Source organism: Phalacrocorax carbo, chromosome 4 (genome assembly GCF_963921805.1).
Source record: "Phalacrocorax carbo chromosome 4, bPhaCar2.1, whole genome shotgun sequence".
In the NCBI taxonomy this organism is placed as follows: domain Eukaryota; kingdom Metazoa; phylum Chordata; class Aves; order Suliformes; family Phalacrocoracidae; genus Phalacrocorax; species Phalacrocorax carbo.
Genome location: NC_087516.1, coordinates 27,068,772 through 27,086,100, shown reverse-complemented (window position 1 = coordinate 27,086,100; position 17,329 = coordinate 27,068,772). Strand labels below are relative to the sequence as shown.

Below are 17,329 nucleotides of genomic sequence, written 5' to 3'. Positions count from 1 at the left end.
TTTCCATGAATCCGACCCTTCTCTTTCAGATACAGGAGTGTAAATAAGGGACAGATGCAGACAACAAGCAAGCAAGGAGGATCACATATCAATAAAAAACCCCATGCTATAAAGGGGCAATATACTCCTTTGGGAAAAGGAAATGCTTTTTGGCATGCACTTGTATAGCATCTAGTTTAATGGAGTCCTCTCCTAGAACATGTTATAGCAATGGAGCGAAGTACTTAGATTCCAAGCAAAAAATGCATTTGCATACAAGTTCAAATCCTTCCTGTGCCGGATCCAGAAAGGTCCCCAACTGAGTTTGAGCTTTAGGAACAATTAGATGCCTTGTAGAACTCAAAGGCACAGTGGGTGTCCTCCAGAGGTCAAGATGTTGAGAGGAAACAGCCTGTAAAGAACTCAGAGCAAGCAGAAGACGACTGGCAACCTCAGGTGAAAAAAGAGAGGCTGGAATCACAGAAAGATGAGAGAGCAAGAGGTGCGAAGGAAAAAAAAGGATCAGAACACAGACACAAGAGGGATTGAGAAATGCTCAGTGTCATTAGTGCACAGAAATTTAAATTTGATGCCAAGAAGAGAGAGAAAGTTGAGAGGTTCAAAGAACAGGAAATGAGAGCAAGACATTAAGAGAGATGATCAACTGCTCCCCTGTATCCTGAAGTGTTACTACTGAACTCTTCTCTTCTCACCCACTATTCTTCCACTTACACGTGCAAATATTTTTTCTTAACAGACCTCTGACCCACTGGGGTTGCTTTTCTGCTGTGTCTTCCTATAATCCCCAGGAGCAGGCTCCTACTTCACTATGGTGAAGCTTGGGCTACAAAGCTTTGCTCTTTGACCCTCAGCTGGGACAGAAAACCAGCAGTACCTCCTTCTTCCAGCTGCCAAATTCCAGGAGTTGCTTCTGCTGAGAAGGAGGAGGAAAAATGGCTTGTTATTTTTGTTCCCTTCTGCTTCAGCCCTGTCAGGACAACAGATTGTCTAAGGAAAGAGAAGACCCAATTTCATACCAAAGGACCACACATTTGATTCACACATGTTTCTTTCAAGCCAGCAGATCAAGCACAGAGTTGGGAAAAGGGACTCTAAGGTAACATGGTCAGCATCCTCCAAATGCAAGTGCAAACAGTGCTATTTGTTGTGCACAGCACTGCTAAGCACAAGCTGTGACTACGTTTTACTACATATTACTTCACTACTAACATTAATGCTACGGCCTCAGACTCAGAACAGGATTATCCTAGTAACCTACCGGTTTACAGATTACTAATCAGCTACCACACTAATTCAGCTTGAAGGACTAATTTATGACTGATGGTTCCTCTTCATTACTATTTAGCTTTGCTAAAGTAGTATTCCACAACCATATGCCAACACTGGTTTATTACAGCTTGACAACAGTGAAGCAAACCTGAGAAGAGGACCTATGACAGTGTATATACAGTGACTGTTCTAACTGCATATGGCATATCCGTATATGGCCACAGACAGGCTTCACTGTACCTATAAACAGGCTATATCACGTAACAGCTGTACGTTTTACTACTACACTTCAAAGCCCAGACTGTAGACCAGCATCTGCTAAACTACTCCCTGTCAGGATCTCACCCCACAACCCAAAATAAAATGTTTTAGACAGGAGGACATTTGGACACTTACCCTTTAGACAAACCATTTTGATCACTTATAAGAAGAGCCTAGTCTTCTGACATGTTGGTTAAAACTCTGCTTTGTCAGCCATCCCCATGAGAAAGAGAGATTTTTCATGAGGATCCAATATCAGATGATGGAAAGGCACGGGCAGTGAGCCTAGCCATCATTCAGCTCTTGAGTTAAAGAACAGGAAATAGCCAAATTGAACAACATCCAAAAATAAATAACGCAGGTAATAAGTGAATAACTACTGATACTCCATGCCAAAGTCAGTCAAATTATGATTGCTGAACTATGCTTCCATGCTTTAACTGGTACATGTGTTAACAAGCACTGTACTTTTATAGTTCCTGCCATTAAAAATAAATGCATCGTTTATTAACACAGCTAAAAATATTAACCACATAAAAAGTGTGGTTCAGTAAACAGCAGCAACAAGCAAAGTAAGTTTCTGAAGCTTTTGCCTAAACAAGGTATTTTTAATGTACATTCGTACGTATTTTTTTTTTAAATGCAAGAAAGCATTAGGTGGAAGGTGACAAGCAGTCTGTGTAGTAGTTTTCTTGGAGTCTGTTTACATTATGCTGTAAGACGACACAATTTCTCAACACAAATGCAGTTAGCATCATACAACTCTGCAATCCACAGCTGCCACATCACAAGCCTTTTCAGACCAAGACCTTCACTAGCAATTGTGAGTACTTAGCAGGCTGGATTTTTGTTAGGAGAAGTGAAATCACAGAGGATCGGGGAAACCCACACTTCAGCCAATCGTAAAATTGTGAAGCGTGCACCATTTCCCACACCGCTGGGCTAACCTGCCATAGTGCTGGGCTGCTGACATGACCTTAATGCCAGCTTGTTCGAGTCTTCTTAACTTTCTGATCTCTTCTGCATCTTTCCCCTTGGGTGCTGATGTTTCTTTTGCACTACATGAAGGAGACCGGTCTATGGAGTTTCCTTCATTTTGATTCAAACCTACTTGATTTTTAAGGGAGCTTGCCTCAGGAGACATGGAGCCCACTTTCTCATTTTCACACAGTCCTGATGTTTCGTTCTGTTCTTCTTCTATGGTTTCAGGGTGGGGTTTGCTATTGAATTATACAAGGTAGTTTAATGTATGCTGTGCCTGAAACATATACACTTACATATTATAAGCACATTTTGTTGATATCAAGACGCCAAAGGATATTCTGATGAATGATCCGGGAAGATACTTATGCTCTTTAGTGGAAGCTGCTTCTTAGGCCAAATCAAAAGTGAAATATCACAGAATCACAGTTGAAAAAACCAGCACGCAGAAACACATAGTCACAGCTATATAAACTGTACTGGTGTATAGGATACAACATACAAATAAATTGATTTTAAGAAAACCACAGCAAAAATATTACCTATTTTGATTAAATACATCAAATGTTACTTATAAGGATCATTTGTCAGTGAGTAACTGTCTTGAGAACTGAGACAGATCATCCAGAACATTTTTGTCCAGCCTTGGTGTTCGAGTCAATACCTATGGTACTTATATTAACGAACATCTTGTCAAACACAAGCTATACATTGCATTGTATGGTAAATAATGACACCAAGACAATGATTTTCCACTCATCGCTTTTCTACCACCTTCACCAATTGCTACAAACAATTGTCAGTGCCATCTCAGCAAGGGATTTACTACAGCAGAAGGCGCTTCATACATCTTATGAAAACGACGAAAATTAGGCAAGTGTCAAAGCACCGTCACTGAGGAAGGGAGAAGTTGGACAGGCCAGTCTTACCTGAAGGGTCTGTCTCCTAGTGGTGAAGTTGCTGTGCTCCAGCTTTTTCGGTACTCCTCTCGTTCAGCTTTCTTTTTCCGAAGTGGAGCGGGTACATAGAAAGTCTGATTACTCTTGTTAGGGAGGTACTGGTTAAAAGGCACAGCTGATTTAGGTTCACCGTGTGAGGTCCGCCTCGCCAACATATCATCTTTTTTCACATCTGGCATCTTTCTGTGTGGCAGGTCAGTTTCCGAGTCACTTCCTCTCCCTAGTGAGGAAGGAGAAAAAAATCCCTCTTCATTTCAGTTTCACCCCTGGTTTTGTCTTTTTTTTCATTATAAATCAGAGAAGACACCACCAAAAAAATTACATTTGGCATGTAAGCACCAAAAAATGAGGCCACTTACCTGTATTTATATTTTAAAATCAGTCACTGAAGGTAGTAGCCGTAATATCTACATAGACAGTAAACTTTTTTTTTTTTAATCAACCCTGATTTTCTACCCCTGAAAAACTCATCTTCAGCCACAGGCCACATCAAAAGATTCAGGGTCGTGTTAAGCCAGGCTTGACAACCACACAGGACAGCCACAGAGGCTCACCTGACTAAAGCCCAAATGACTCCTAGTTGTATATATGGGTATGTTTGACCTGATTCACACTCTTGAACCTTCTTATACATGCATAGCACAAGCTCAAGCAAAAAAGGGCTGCCTGCTGTATGGCAGGCATCTGTGGATGTTTCTATGCACACATATTAATGGCAATTTGAATGCACACAGCAGAAGCTTGGATGAAATCAAATGTTTTATAGCATCAGCTGCTATAAAACAGAAGACTCAAATGGTCTCTCTGCAGTTCCATCGGTTGCCTGGTCAATCAGCCTAGCACACTGCAAAACGGACAGAAAGACTTGATCCTCAGATGGGAAGGTGCAAGGAGAGAGGGATGGGATCTCAGGATTTAGAGGTTAGATCAGTACAGTAGGACTGAAGAATACTTGCTGGCAAAGAAAAGAATTAAGGTGAGAGAGAATAATCAAGAGTTACAGAGAATAAGATGGGAGATCAACAGAGCTGAGTGACTACCTTATTTTGTTCCAATGAACTAAGCTTCCTGATATTTACAACCCGTTTAAAACACAGAAACTTAGGCAAGACTTTTCCAACTTGAAAACAAAACTCCAAATGGTAGGACAAATACCTTAAAGAGCATTTGCAGTGGAACTGCCCTCACAGCCATTTTGGAAGCCACTTCATAGACATCCACTAGATCCCCTGCACCATCATGAGCCTTTTTAAGTAATTCACAAATAAGCTATGTAAATAGTTCTCCCCCAGCAGTGTAACATCACCACAGGCCCTGGTTTGATGAGTGAGATGGAGCATATTCAGCCATTTCTCCCACCAGCACTCAAATCTCCCAGCTTTGGAGTGTTGGATGTCTCTGGCCCTTGCCCCCTTCGCAACACTTGCATATGCAATAACCATTCCCCTCTTTGGGGTGAGGGGAAACCACCCAGGTTGTGTCCTCTTGCTAATTCATCACACTAGTAAATTACTAGCTAATTCACTGAGCTACCTAACGAACAACTGAAAACAACGAAGTCATAAAAATCACAACTAGCTTGTGTGTAATTCAAAGTGGGGGAAAGAAAAGATGTCTAAATATGCTAGGAATGTTATTTGCAAAAAGCTTTTGCAGCAGATTGAATTATTCAATGTTTGCTTGGAGAGAGACAAAGAAGAGTGAAAGGGAACAGTAAGAAAAGACGAGACACAATGGAAATGAGCTGGTTAGACAAAAATCACAGTGCACTTTTTGCCAGTAATCTTTTGCTTGAACTATTTTGGTTAAGAGCATATGATAACTAGCACCACGATTGGTAACCTCAGTCTATGTCTAAACAAAAAGTGAAGACACAACCACAGAACCATGGGTGTCTGAGGGGAGATGAGGTTGTGAAGAGCTATAATATCATTAGACTGAGCTGGGCCACAGAGGAGCTAACAGAAAATGAAAAGATCCCTTTCTGTTTATTTGCTATTCTGTTTGCTCTTGACTTTGTTCTGGTGTTTATTTTTGTATCGCATGAAAACCAGCTTTGAACCGGCAGACAGAAATGCTGGAATAGAAAACCACAGTAGCAGAGGAATTAGAACAGATTCCTCTCCCTCATTGCTGATGTGCCTACCAGCATCCCCGAGTGGAGTACTTCAAAGACAAACAGCTTCTTTAATTATTCATGTTTTACTTGTGAAATTATTTTCAGCTCAAATTTGCAAAAAAAGCACTTGAAGCCAAAGCACTGAATGGAAGATGGAGCCGTGCTCTACATTTATAACCTTAACTTTGTTGTTCTGCATTTCCAAGTAGAAAAAGCAGCAGCCAGTTTCCACAACCCGTAACAAGCAGTTATACACCACAGACATGCACAGGTGCTTTGTACAAGGATCCACACACAACTGCCGGCCAAGCAGAGGATTTTATTCATCCTGAGTCCATTAGCAACTCTACAGGCAGATCAGTCTGCAATTTAACTGTGTTTTAAACAAACTATTCTGCTCTACCATTGGTTTTGTTTGCTTTTTGCCAAGGGAGAGGGTCCACGTAGGACACCAGAGCAGTTCCTAAACAGTGGGCTAATCACAGATGGCATTTGTAAAGGTAGCGTTACTTATTGCTTCCACCTAAACTAATCATCACCTTAAGATCACTTAAATGATCTCCATTCATTAATTTTTTTTTCTAGGAGTGGAAGGAATCATAGTTTTATTTCACTGTCATTTTACTGGGTTTATAAAGCTCCTCTTTGAATGGAGAGAGAAGTAACACAAGCAGAACCTTTTCCTCCACCCAGCTTTGCATATATATTATTTCTATCAAAAACTACATGCAGCTGAGTGAAACACTGGCCTGCTGGGGCCACAGGAAGAGGTTCAACAGAAAAAAGGTCAGCCAAGCTACACCTCACCTGCAGCTCTTGGAGGAGACAGCTGTGAAGTTATGGCAGCAGCGAGCAGGCAAAATGGGACATCTCAGAAACGGTTGGCTGGACAAGTCATGCGTGCGCACACAGCATCTGCATGCACCCTGGGTCTGGACATTGTTGAAGACTAATTTTTAAGAACAAGCTTTGTACGTTTGCGTCTTATTTTGTGTTTGCTACGGACCCAAGAATGTGACAAGATAGTTTGTCTTAGCTGTGGCAAACAACCACAAAACCTTACTAAAATCTGCTAATACAGCAGAAGCTGATAGGAAACCTCTACAGAACATACAGAACTGGCTGTCCACCAGCTCCAAGCAGACAGGGACACTGGGCACTCTTTGAGCACCCAGGATCGAGCAACACTTCTTCATTAGGACGTGAGGTGTTCCTCTTCGCAAACACTACACTTTTGTCTCATTTGGGAAGGCAGAAAAATGTTTTGTAACGTGGAGGCTGTGCTCTGTTCAGTGTCTGAGGGGGCATGAGGCTGTTTCAGGGAATCAGGCCCAGTAGCTGGTTCTCGATGGTCAACCAGCTCCACTAACCACAGGCAACTCAAAGCAGTGGAGCAGATCTTAGCCCTGCTTTCCCCACAGCTCCTTCATAATTCCACTGTGATACCAGCTCTGCCTGCCAGCTTTTCAGTTTTAAGGAGTTCCCATCACCTCAGGAAATCTCTAATGTTTCCGGTTATGATTAGCACCAGTTTCTTTCACACTGCCAAAAGCAGTATGAACATCTGGTTCCTACCAAAAAGTCTTTCTGCCCTTCCTTTTTTTATTAAAAAAATAACATTACTAAGGAGAAGTGATTTATGTGTGGAACATAACTTCATCTGATGAAGTTTGACTGATTCTTCTGTCCGTCAGGAATGTAACCACGCAAAGGGAGCCTCAATCAAGCATCTTTTTGTTCTGAACAAGAATCCTGCTTGTGACAGGTAACCTAAGTGTATACTCCACACATACCCCTAACAAATCCTTCCTCATCCAGCATGCCGTGTTTGCAAGCCTCTGGAAGCCTTTGGGAATCAGACAAAAAACGGCAGAAGCAGCACCCCTCCTGTAAGCCTAGAGCCGCATGTCCTCACTTGAATGTGTACAAAGATGGCCACAACTCTGATGCCAGGAGCTATTAATTTACCCAATTTTCTAAATACCAAGAAAACAAATATGACATTTGGTAAAATGTTGTACATCAGACTTCAAAACTGTCAAGTATCAGACATTTCCAAGATATTTTTATATCATTTATCTGCCCAGGGTCTACTTAGGCAAGCATTTTATTCACTTCAATATTTCCCTTGTTCCTGTGCTTTTATTTCTTGCTCCAGCCTAGTTTATAACTTAAAATGAGTCTGCATAACATCCTCTTACACCGTAACCCAGAAAAGCACTCTTCCCATCATAAAATTACACTGGAATGATGTAACTCATTTTCCAACACTATGCTGTCCTAACTGAGACAGGCTTCAAGTAATCTGTTGGCAAAGTCACGTAAACCTCAGGGAGCACAAATCGGCATTCACAGAGAAGTTCTCCCACTGGATTAGCATGATTCAGAAGCTGTGTCCAGCTTCCGAATGGCGCATTTGCTCCAGAAACGTTACTTGTATGTCCCAACGTTATGCATGTGCTGCTGCACTGTGACCAGCACTTACCATCGCTACTCCCTCTGAGTACTACATCTGGAGACGGTGTCTGCTGCGAGCGGGAGCCAAAGGAGTCCAGACTGTCAAAGGAATCATCTCTGCCATGGCGAGGAGGGGAGAGGGAATCGCTGCGTTCAGAGTCCCAGCAGTCTATATAGCCGCTGTCACGAATGCTGCGCTTTGGGCTCTCAATATCCTCCGTTTCCTACATGGAAGTACAGCAGGTACCTCTTCATAAAGAAGCCATCGTGAGATCCATTACACACCAGACAACAAAGCATCTTCCCAAATACTAAAAACCTCCTCCCCAATAAAGGGTTTCCTTGTTTTCCACCCCTTCTCCCCTTCAAAACAAAAGTGCAAGCTTGCAATAAACCCCAATTTTATGCTGATTAAAAGGAAACCCTGCTCATTAGATTAGTACAATGAACTGAAAAAAGCTGCAATAGGCAAGTTAATAAACAGATCAAAACTGAAAGTAACCTGAAACTTGACTTGTCGTCCATAGTCCATAGCACAGGCAAAAGCACTACAATTTTAACATCATGCCTGCATCGGGTTTAAGTCTGCTGCTTTCCAAAAGATCCCCCCCTCCCCTTGCCCATCTATTGTATCTGGCCAGGACACCAGCAGACAGCATTTGTTGTTGCTGCTTCAGCTCGGCAAAATAATGAAGCAGTGTGCCCCAGCCTCCCTCTACCTTGAAGAGAAATTCCTGTTATGAAAGAGGGATGTCTTTCTGAAGCAATCAGCAATGAAAAATATGCAAAATGCTTTTCCTGATGCCTCAGAAGAATTCAGTTGTGCTCTTTACTCTTTGCCAGCTCCTGGCTCTGGGGGATATGAAAGCACTTGTAGCTGACCCACATGTTCAGAGCAGGGAGAACAATGGTTGTCTTTGACAGCCCTGTGATTATAAATTCTTTCCAGTGCAAGCAGCACATACTAAAACACTGAAACTCCAGCAGAGGAAAAGGTCAATAGAAGCCATCCTCACCCTTGCATTATAATAAAACCCTTGTTTTAGAGAGGTCTTAACATTAATTACAATCACAGAGGCTGAGAAAAAACAAAAATAACTACTTTTATGCAAAGATAAATCTGTTTTTTTCTCCCAGACAGTAAGTAAAGTCAGATATGTGGGTGCCATTATCAGACTGACATTTTGTGACCCAAAAAGGTTGGAATGTGATTCCCTCCCCCCGCCCCTTTTTTTTTTTTTCCTCCCAGAAGCATCTCAATATCAACTCCTAATTAAGAAGCACCCCCTGCTTACCACTAGCTGGAGCACAATGGTTATATGTTGAGCCCAGCTCCCACTGTCCTTGACTGCTAAGCTTTTACCCATTACTAGTATCACCAACAAGGAGATCAATCAAGAACAAGAACATCACAGGGCGCTACGGCAGGCCACCTCCACGGGACAGCGAGTTAGCTGTGGAAGTCCTGGACGGAGTAGAGCCCTGCAGTAACACACCAAAGCTTCCACACTGGAAAAGAGGGAGGCTCAAAGCAAGACGGAGAGATCAGACCCAACGTCCTGCAGACTTTTCAGGAAGAAGGCTTAATTAGTGCCACACACTATTACACTGCCAAAATACCACATTAAGGGCAGCGGCAAAGGTCCCCTAAGGCCAAGCTAAACTGTGGTAATGTCAGTAAGTAACTGAACTGCAAAATGAAGTGAAAATATTTTCTAAAACCAAATAAAGTTCATCTAACAAAGTAGTAATTGCATTCTATGTAATTTCCTTCCCCAGTCCTGCTTAGCGAACTAAAATACTGATAGAAGCACTACACAACAAAGATCTGTCTTCCTGAAATCCGCATGAATTACACACATCCACAAACAAATCTAAAAATCCTATCAAAATCCTGTTTGTGACACGATCCAAAAATCTTCTTAAAAATCCAAATTCCCTAAATCCCCTCATCCCTTCATACCAATCAGCTATTCTCAATCTTCAGGCACACTTCCATCTTCCTAAATTACTGTACTTGAATGACACAGAGCTGCTCAGCAGCTACAGGGACTTAAATTCGGGCAAAAAGCCCCATCCTGTATTCACTATCTCCCAGAGTTTGAAAACAATCCAATTGTGAACTAATGAGTTCTGCAGACCCTACTTTCAAAGGCCTGTTGACGTTAATTTTGCATGCCGCTCACCAGGAATTAAGAGGCAGGCACCAGGATGGGATCCTAGACTTCTGTAAACATGTTCTTTACAGCCTTGGCAAAGCTACTCTCACAGCCAACGCCGTCTCACAGACGGGTACTTGTCCTGCTCTGAGCAAACGTCATCTCCCAAATGTTATCAATGGGAAAAAGAAAGTGGTTATCTGTGGGACTGATAACACCATAACACAACACACAACAGCACATTAGTCTTTCATATTATCTGATTAAAAACACATATGTCACCGAGTGGTAGTAAAAGTGCAATTGCCAAATATAAGACGCATTCCTCCGGAAGTTCCACCCACTAAATATAATCAGAAGGCCATGGTCATTTTGTCATTGGGAATTTCTAGTTTAAAAGTAAAGAAGAATGCATTTCCAAATAGTTAATAAAATTAAAAGCAGAGTAGCATGAGTAAAATTAGAAATTAATAGCCCTTTCAGTATGAGAAGTAGAAAAAGATGAGTCTGAGACAACTTACATCTGAGCTGTCTTTTGGTTTGCTGATTAAAAAAGGAGGACAGAGAGGATTTATAACAAAAAAACCAAACCAGACTGCATTTATGGTCGATTTAATTATTAAATTCAGTGGGAAAAATGCCAGTAGGGAATGTGATAAAGTGTCTTTTCATCACTCGAGCTTAGCTATAAAGAGCTATAAAGAACATCAGTGTCGCACAGCATGATTAACATGTTCTATTTTACAACCAAATCCTCTTCAAATTCAGTAACAGACAAGCTCACAATTGCCAGTGGGAAATAATGCAGGGGTACAGAAGTAGGGAGGTGACCTTAATATATGATACCAGCCGCCCTCGTAACACTACCACCTAAACAAGACTTTTCGGGACTGCAAAGTACTCTGTTTTTACATTAAAGGAATATATAGCTTTCAGCTTTTATGAGATCTCTACTCTGCTCTCAGCCCCAACATCTGCAATGAATCAAGTCCCAGCCTCTTGCTTTTGTCCTCGACCTGCAACGCTCTGCACTGCCCAGGCAGGTGCTCCGCGACCATCAGCTCCCCCGAGAACGGTGCCTTTTGGCCCCAGCCTACTTCATCCCACAAAAGGGCTCAAGACGGGACCTCCAAAATGCTGATTAGTTTGATGATTAGTTTGATGGGTAAACATAATCTGGAAAAAGAGTAGCTTCAAGCTGTGAGATTAAATATTAAAAATAAACCATGATACCATGCGACACTGACATTATAACAACCTGCACTTCAGCAATTTTTCTGCGTTAGCTCCCTTGTTCATTTTTAGTTCACCTTTCAGATTGTTTTGAGTGGGGACTGCTCCTTCCCTGCATCTTCTATTTGGAAACAACTCAAGTATTAAGTTCACTTCTCTATTGCTTGGTCTCAGTCATATCACTCATAAGTGGGAAAGTCCCGAGTGATTAGCACAGGCCATTTCAAATTAAGACCAAAATAAACCTCTACAGAGAAGCAGGATGTTCTCTTTTCCTCTCCATTTCCACCTGCTTGCTCACAGGAACTGGGCTCACAAACAGGGGTTTTACCCATCTAGTTAAGGCTCTCTGGTCACGCTAGGGTGTAGGAACTGCTACCAGTCAGCCAAGTATTTCTTCCTCTCCAGCATCAATCCAGTGCTGGCCCTCTGAGATCCCAGAATGAAGAGCTGCAGCCAGTGCAGATGCAGTAGCAGAGCTCAAAGTCCCCAAACCCTACTGCCTCTGATGACTTGGCCATTACATAAATGGAGAGGGAGATGCAGGCATGAAGCTCTCTGTGGGCTGGACAACGTATCTGCACGGCCTTTCACGAGCGGTATGTCCAACACGTGCAATACTAGCACCGGGTGCTGCCACCTTCTTACATGCCTTCTCCTTGCCCCTTCCATCCCCAGTAAAGGCATGCTTAGGTATCAACGTTAACCATTACTGAGGCTGTGTCTCATGTCAAGGTTCAGGGCATGCTGGAGCACTCAACCAAAAGTCCCCAAACCGCCCCAGAACAATCACAACTTTTCCTTTCCAACAGAGCTCAGCTATCATAAACCACCAAATGTGATTTCAGCCAGAATTCAGAGCTTGGCAAAACACAGATTCTTCATAACTATACCCTTGGTGAAACATAATCTTTTCCTTCTACCCTTCAGCTTTATTTAGATACTTTGGTTTGATGCTTTATGTTGCAACTTAAAAACAAAAGAGCTGCCCACAAGACTCAATGTTTTAAAGGAGAAAAGTCTCTGCTCCTGTGAGTCCTGCCACCCTACTTTTGAGTCTTCGCTCTTCTAGCTGAAACTCTGTCATAAATGAAAATAATTCAAACCAAAACCTACGGAAATGAAGATGACAGAGCCACGTGACAATTCTAAAGCCCTGTTTGACATCACGTGTTGCATCATGGATATCACCACAAAGCTGGCTGGCAAAGGAAGTTGTGTTCATGGCTTGGGAGGGTCAGAAACATTTTCGAAGGAGGGAGGGGTTTATTAAGTAATTTGTCCTCTGGCTCCCTACTTCTCTCATAGTTAGCAACAAACAGGTTATTTATGGGAGTAATAATTTCAATGAAATTTCCATTCCCAAAACATAACAAAAAGATACCTTTCTCATTTGTGCCAGCAAACCTTCAAACTCCTTCAGGTTGAGGGTTGATCCACTATATGACGTGCAGCTGTTTGCCGCTTTCCCTAGCCAATAAATGGTGACTAATACCTGCAGAAGTTAATAAGAATTAATTGAAGCCATCTACATAGTCACTTAGCTAAACTCACTTCCCTTCAACACCTCTCATTTATTCTGAACTGCACAGCAGCACAAGATTTTATTATAAATCAGAATTGAAAGGGAAGTATCTGTCAGTGGTTAAACATAAATACATCAGACAACCATGAAAATTTTAACAGTCCTACAGAATATGTAACTTAACACATTATCTTCTTGGTAAATTTATTTAAAAGCAAACAAAAAAACCCCTGTCATGTCTGCCTGGAAAATAAACAGCAAAAATAAATCTGAATAGAAAAGCTAGGCAGGATATTTGAAACTGTCTAGAGGACACACAAATATATCTGTTTGTAAACCCAATAGGAAAAAAAATCCCTAAAGAGTACTAATACTAGTGATCATTAATTAAAATTGTTAAGACTAATGGAATAAATAAAACACCTGAAATGTGTGCCTGCCTATTTCAAGGACAGAAAAGGTAGTTCCGTTTTTAATAATCTTAATGTAATTAACCAGATGACACAGGAACATTTACTTCCAGACTTCTACCAGCTTAAGAAATGTTTAGCCCAAGATTAATCAAAAGCCATGAGCATCTGGTTGTTTCTCTCAGACTAAAGTGGAAAGAGTTAGTGGTTTCATTCAAGTTCTGACTTGATGTCTCTCCATAACTCAAAAGTCACTTCAAAACTAGGGCAGAAAAAAAAGCCAAGAATTACTGTTGCGAATGTTTATGTACCCTCTCACTCCTTTGGGTAGCAAAGAAATTTGATCTGACACTGCTGGTGCTGCACTTGTTTTAGGAAAGGAGAAATGAAGATGCTCAGGATGGTCAAATCCAACACCTCCAAAACCACTGGTATTTATATCAAGCAGGGAAAGCAAACAGTCCTCTGCACCCACATATGTCTCCACTTAAAGCAATGTCTTTAATGGTACCTGCGCACCAGCAATTTGGACTGGAAACTGATTGTCAAAGGCAATTCAGTTCAGTTTTTTGCATTGGTTAAAAATGCCAAACCATCACCTTGGAACTTAGGGCTTTTTCTCATTTAATGCTCATTATTTCTGCATATTCCATGACATTGCAAAGCATTTAACTGCAGAAGAAACAGGAAATATTTTGATGTGGAAAAGATGTGCAACCAATAATAAATAATAGCTGCATTTACCGTCTCAAAACAGTTAAACTGAAATACAGTATTTTATGTTTTGATGGGACAGGGCCATATAATTCATACTATATAGTGAACTGAAGAAAATAGGACTAGGAGAAATCCCAGGGGGACATTGGGGACAGGCATCTCTCTCAGGTTCTTCTTCCCTAAAACATGCACCCACATTCCTTCAGTGCTTCCTCCTCAGTCACATATGCTAGACTTCTAATTATCCTTTTCTCATCAACTTTCTCTAACATCCCCATTTCTTATTTGAGATGTCCAGAATCGCACACAGCACTGCAGCTGAGGCCCTGCCAGAAAAGGATAGAGCATGTGCCATACAGATCCCGTTTTAAAAAAAAATCTTGTGGTGCATAACGTAAAATGTATTATATTTTATATATATAGTTTATATTTCCATTTAGTGCATAAATAATATACATGCCATGAAATAACTGAACAACATTTTTAATAAAGTTCAGAAAATTTCCCCTTGTTTTTAAAATTACATCCAAATCGATACTACCGTGCTGAGGGAAAAGGAGGTGGTTTTCCCAATACTGATTTCTTTTTGTCTTGAAATAACCTATATCTGAGCTGTTTTTCTTCAACCAGCACTACTCAACAAATTTATGTAAGAAGCTTTTACAGTACATGTTCTCAAGTTAAGTGAAAACACTTGCAAATATAGTATTCCTAGCAACCAGGAAACTGTCCAATTCATTTTGCCATTCAGTTCTCTGATGAAGGCTTGGCATTTTTATTTATTTCTGCTAGCATTTGATGACTTTCTCTCTTCTTCCTTTCTTTATCCACTTTTTTCCACCACCCCCCAAATCATGTCCCATTTGCACGCAACTCTGACTGGCTGCCAGCCGAGGTTGCAGGATCATGCACCTGGAAAGCATATATTCCCTACAAGCACATCGTGGAGGATAATTTTGAAACTTTACCTTTAAAACAATGCATCTGTACAAAGACATTTAGACAGTGCCCAGAAGTGCTAAAATGCCAAAGCTGAACTCCTCCCCTGCAACTTTGGGTGCGGATACAGAAGACATTACTCTAATGATGATAGGAAAGACAGGGTAAAAAATACTTTTGGGGATTTTAAATGTGGGGGTTTTTTTTGTTATTTATTTATTTTTTTACCTGCAGTCATGATTACTGGCTTGCAAAGTTATTAGGAAAAGGTCTTGGCATTTCCTAGCAGTTTATAGGGATGTGAGCTGAATATAAAATGAATTTATAGCAGTTTACAGACAGCTTGCTAGGCTTTAGGATAATGACTAACTCTAAGACAAGAGAAGTTTAGCAATTTTCTTTTCTACTTAACACTTACAGGATCCATTATCATTGCTATTAGTTTAAATCAACACGAAATTAAAGTTAAATGGAATTAGCCTTTCTGAGAAAACATTTATTTGGAAGAACAATGAGAAACCTAGGCAAATCTGACAGTAAAGACTTGCATCCAGATCGAGCGATCATTTCGCTTCATTTTAAATACTTTGTGCAAATTTACTTTATGCCTATATATTCATGAAAGGCTACAAAAGCGTAGCTTCATGGGTGAGTCAGACCATTGCCAGTGAAAACCACGATGGACAGCACAGAAATCAATTCTTTATCCCTTAATTAAGTGGAGACAAACATTCTATCGTAAGGCTGTTTTGCCAGAACAGCTCTACTGAAGTTTGCAGTAGAACCTGGTTAGGTTTGTGTTCAAAAGAACTTTTCAGCAATACTCATCTATACTAAGATTTACTGACATAATTCTTGCTCAGGCCAAATACAGGATTAACCAGACAAAAAAAAAAGATTCTCCAAGTCATGTACTTACATTTTTCAGCTTCCTACTATAGTCAAAGTTCCTGGTTGCACACACATGCACAGAAAATAAAGAGAAAAAAAAAGAGGGGGGAAAAAAAAAAAAATGATCAGAAAGCAGACACACTTTCCAAGAGCGTGTAAACAGCAGATCACGTTCTCCCTACTACAGCCTGCAGAATGCTTCTGCTGGCTGGAAACACATGAAAGCTAGGAAGATGTAGTTCACACATTCATTTATTCATAACGTGGGAGTATTTTGTCACCATTACTTCAATCATTAAATTAGAATTCTGGAAGTACAAAAAGAAAATGCGTTTATAATGGTCCCACAACAAAGCAGGACAGTGCCAAAAGTATTTCCTTTAAACAGCATTTCAGGATTTCTTCAAAAAAGAAGACCAAAGTCCTCACTGCTAAAATGCATTTTGCAGTAATCCAACAGTCAGATTCTGCTCTGTGATAAATAATGCAATCCATACAGAATCTGGAAGCAACTGAACATGCATAGGAGACCAAGGAAATCATCACCAAACATCAAGGAAATGGAGCAGGTGTTTCTGTGGAAACAAGCATCACAAAGAACAAAGCAGATGGGTGAAGTGGGAAAGATCCTGCCACTTGCAACAGAATCTGCTGTGGAAAACATTTATTTTTTTAACGTGTACTTAAGCACTGAGACTGAACATTGGCATCCTTCTCAATTTAGTTTTTCACCAATGTTCAAAGGGTGGAAGTTTTACGTTAGAAACAACAAAGCACAAAGTTTGCACAAACATAAACAACACTTCAAAATTCAGCAAAGAAACCATTAAAGAATGGAGGAAATGCGTATCACATTTAGGTGCTGAAAAATAAATAAGAGCACTTCAGATTTAGTACAGATTATTTATAATATAATTGCCTTCTGCTGTAACAGTTAAATCCACTCTAGCATTAAAGGTTACCTGATAAAAACAAAAATAAATGTACTTAAATCTTTGAGAACAACAAAAGCCTAAATATGGGCATTACTAAACCAAAGTATTTTTGATAAGCCATCTTTTTAAGCCAAAATTTTATCCACCAATACCCACAAACTAAGAAAAATAAAACAGTCTTTTTTTTTTAATAAAATAGCAGTGGAAAAGAGTCTTGTTTAACAAGTCAAGAAGAAATTCTTTACAGCATTAGCTCATAACTTTTATAAGCTGAATGTTCCAAAAAAAATAGACCTAATGCATACTTCAATTAACATCTATACCAAAAAAACTGGTAAAAAATGTCATTATCTTAATCATGCAATAATGTCATATGCATCCTTTATCACAGAACAAACACCATTTTTACCATGTTTAAAAAATAACCCAGAAGTCTTCAAAGAGGGGGAAAAAAAATCACCTTCATGCTTTGGG

General features: G+C 40.4%; 1 protein-coding gene across 1 annotated transcript in view; it reads right to left on the bottom strand.

The window, feature by feature from the left end:
* LIMCH1 (LIM and calponin homology domains 1) overlaps positions 1 to 17,329 on the bottom strand; it is a 184,351-nt gene that overhangs the window by 58,038 nt on the left and 108,984 nt on the right. Inside the window, exons 5-9 of the mRNA XM_064449349.1 lie at positions 15,949 to 15,979; positions 12,823 to 12,933; positions 8,075 to 8,270; positions 3,441 to 3,690; positions 2,478 to 2,750 (exon numbers count right to left, since the gene is read on the bottom strand). Of these exons, the coding sequence (XP_064305419.1) occupies positions 2,478 to 2,750; positions 3,441 to 3,690; positions 8,075 to 8,270; positions 12,823 to 12,933; positions 15,949 to 15,979 (861 nt within the window). The remainder of the gene's footprint in view (positions 1 to 2,477; positions 2,751 to 3,440; positions 3,691 to 8,074; positions 8,271 to 12,822; positions 12,934 to 15,948; positions 15,980 to 17,329) is intronic.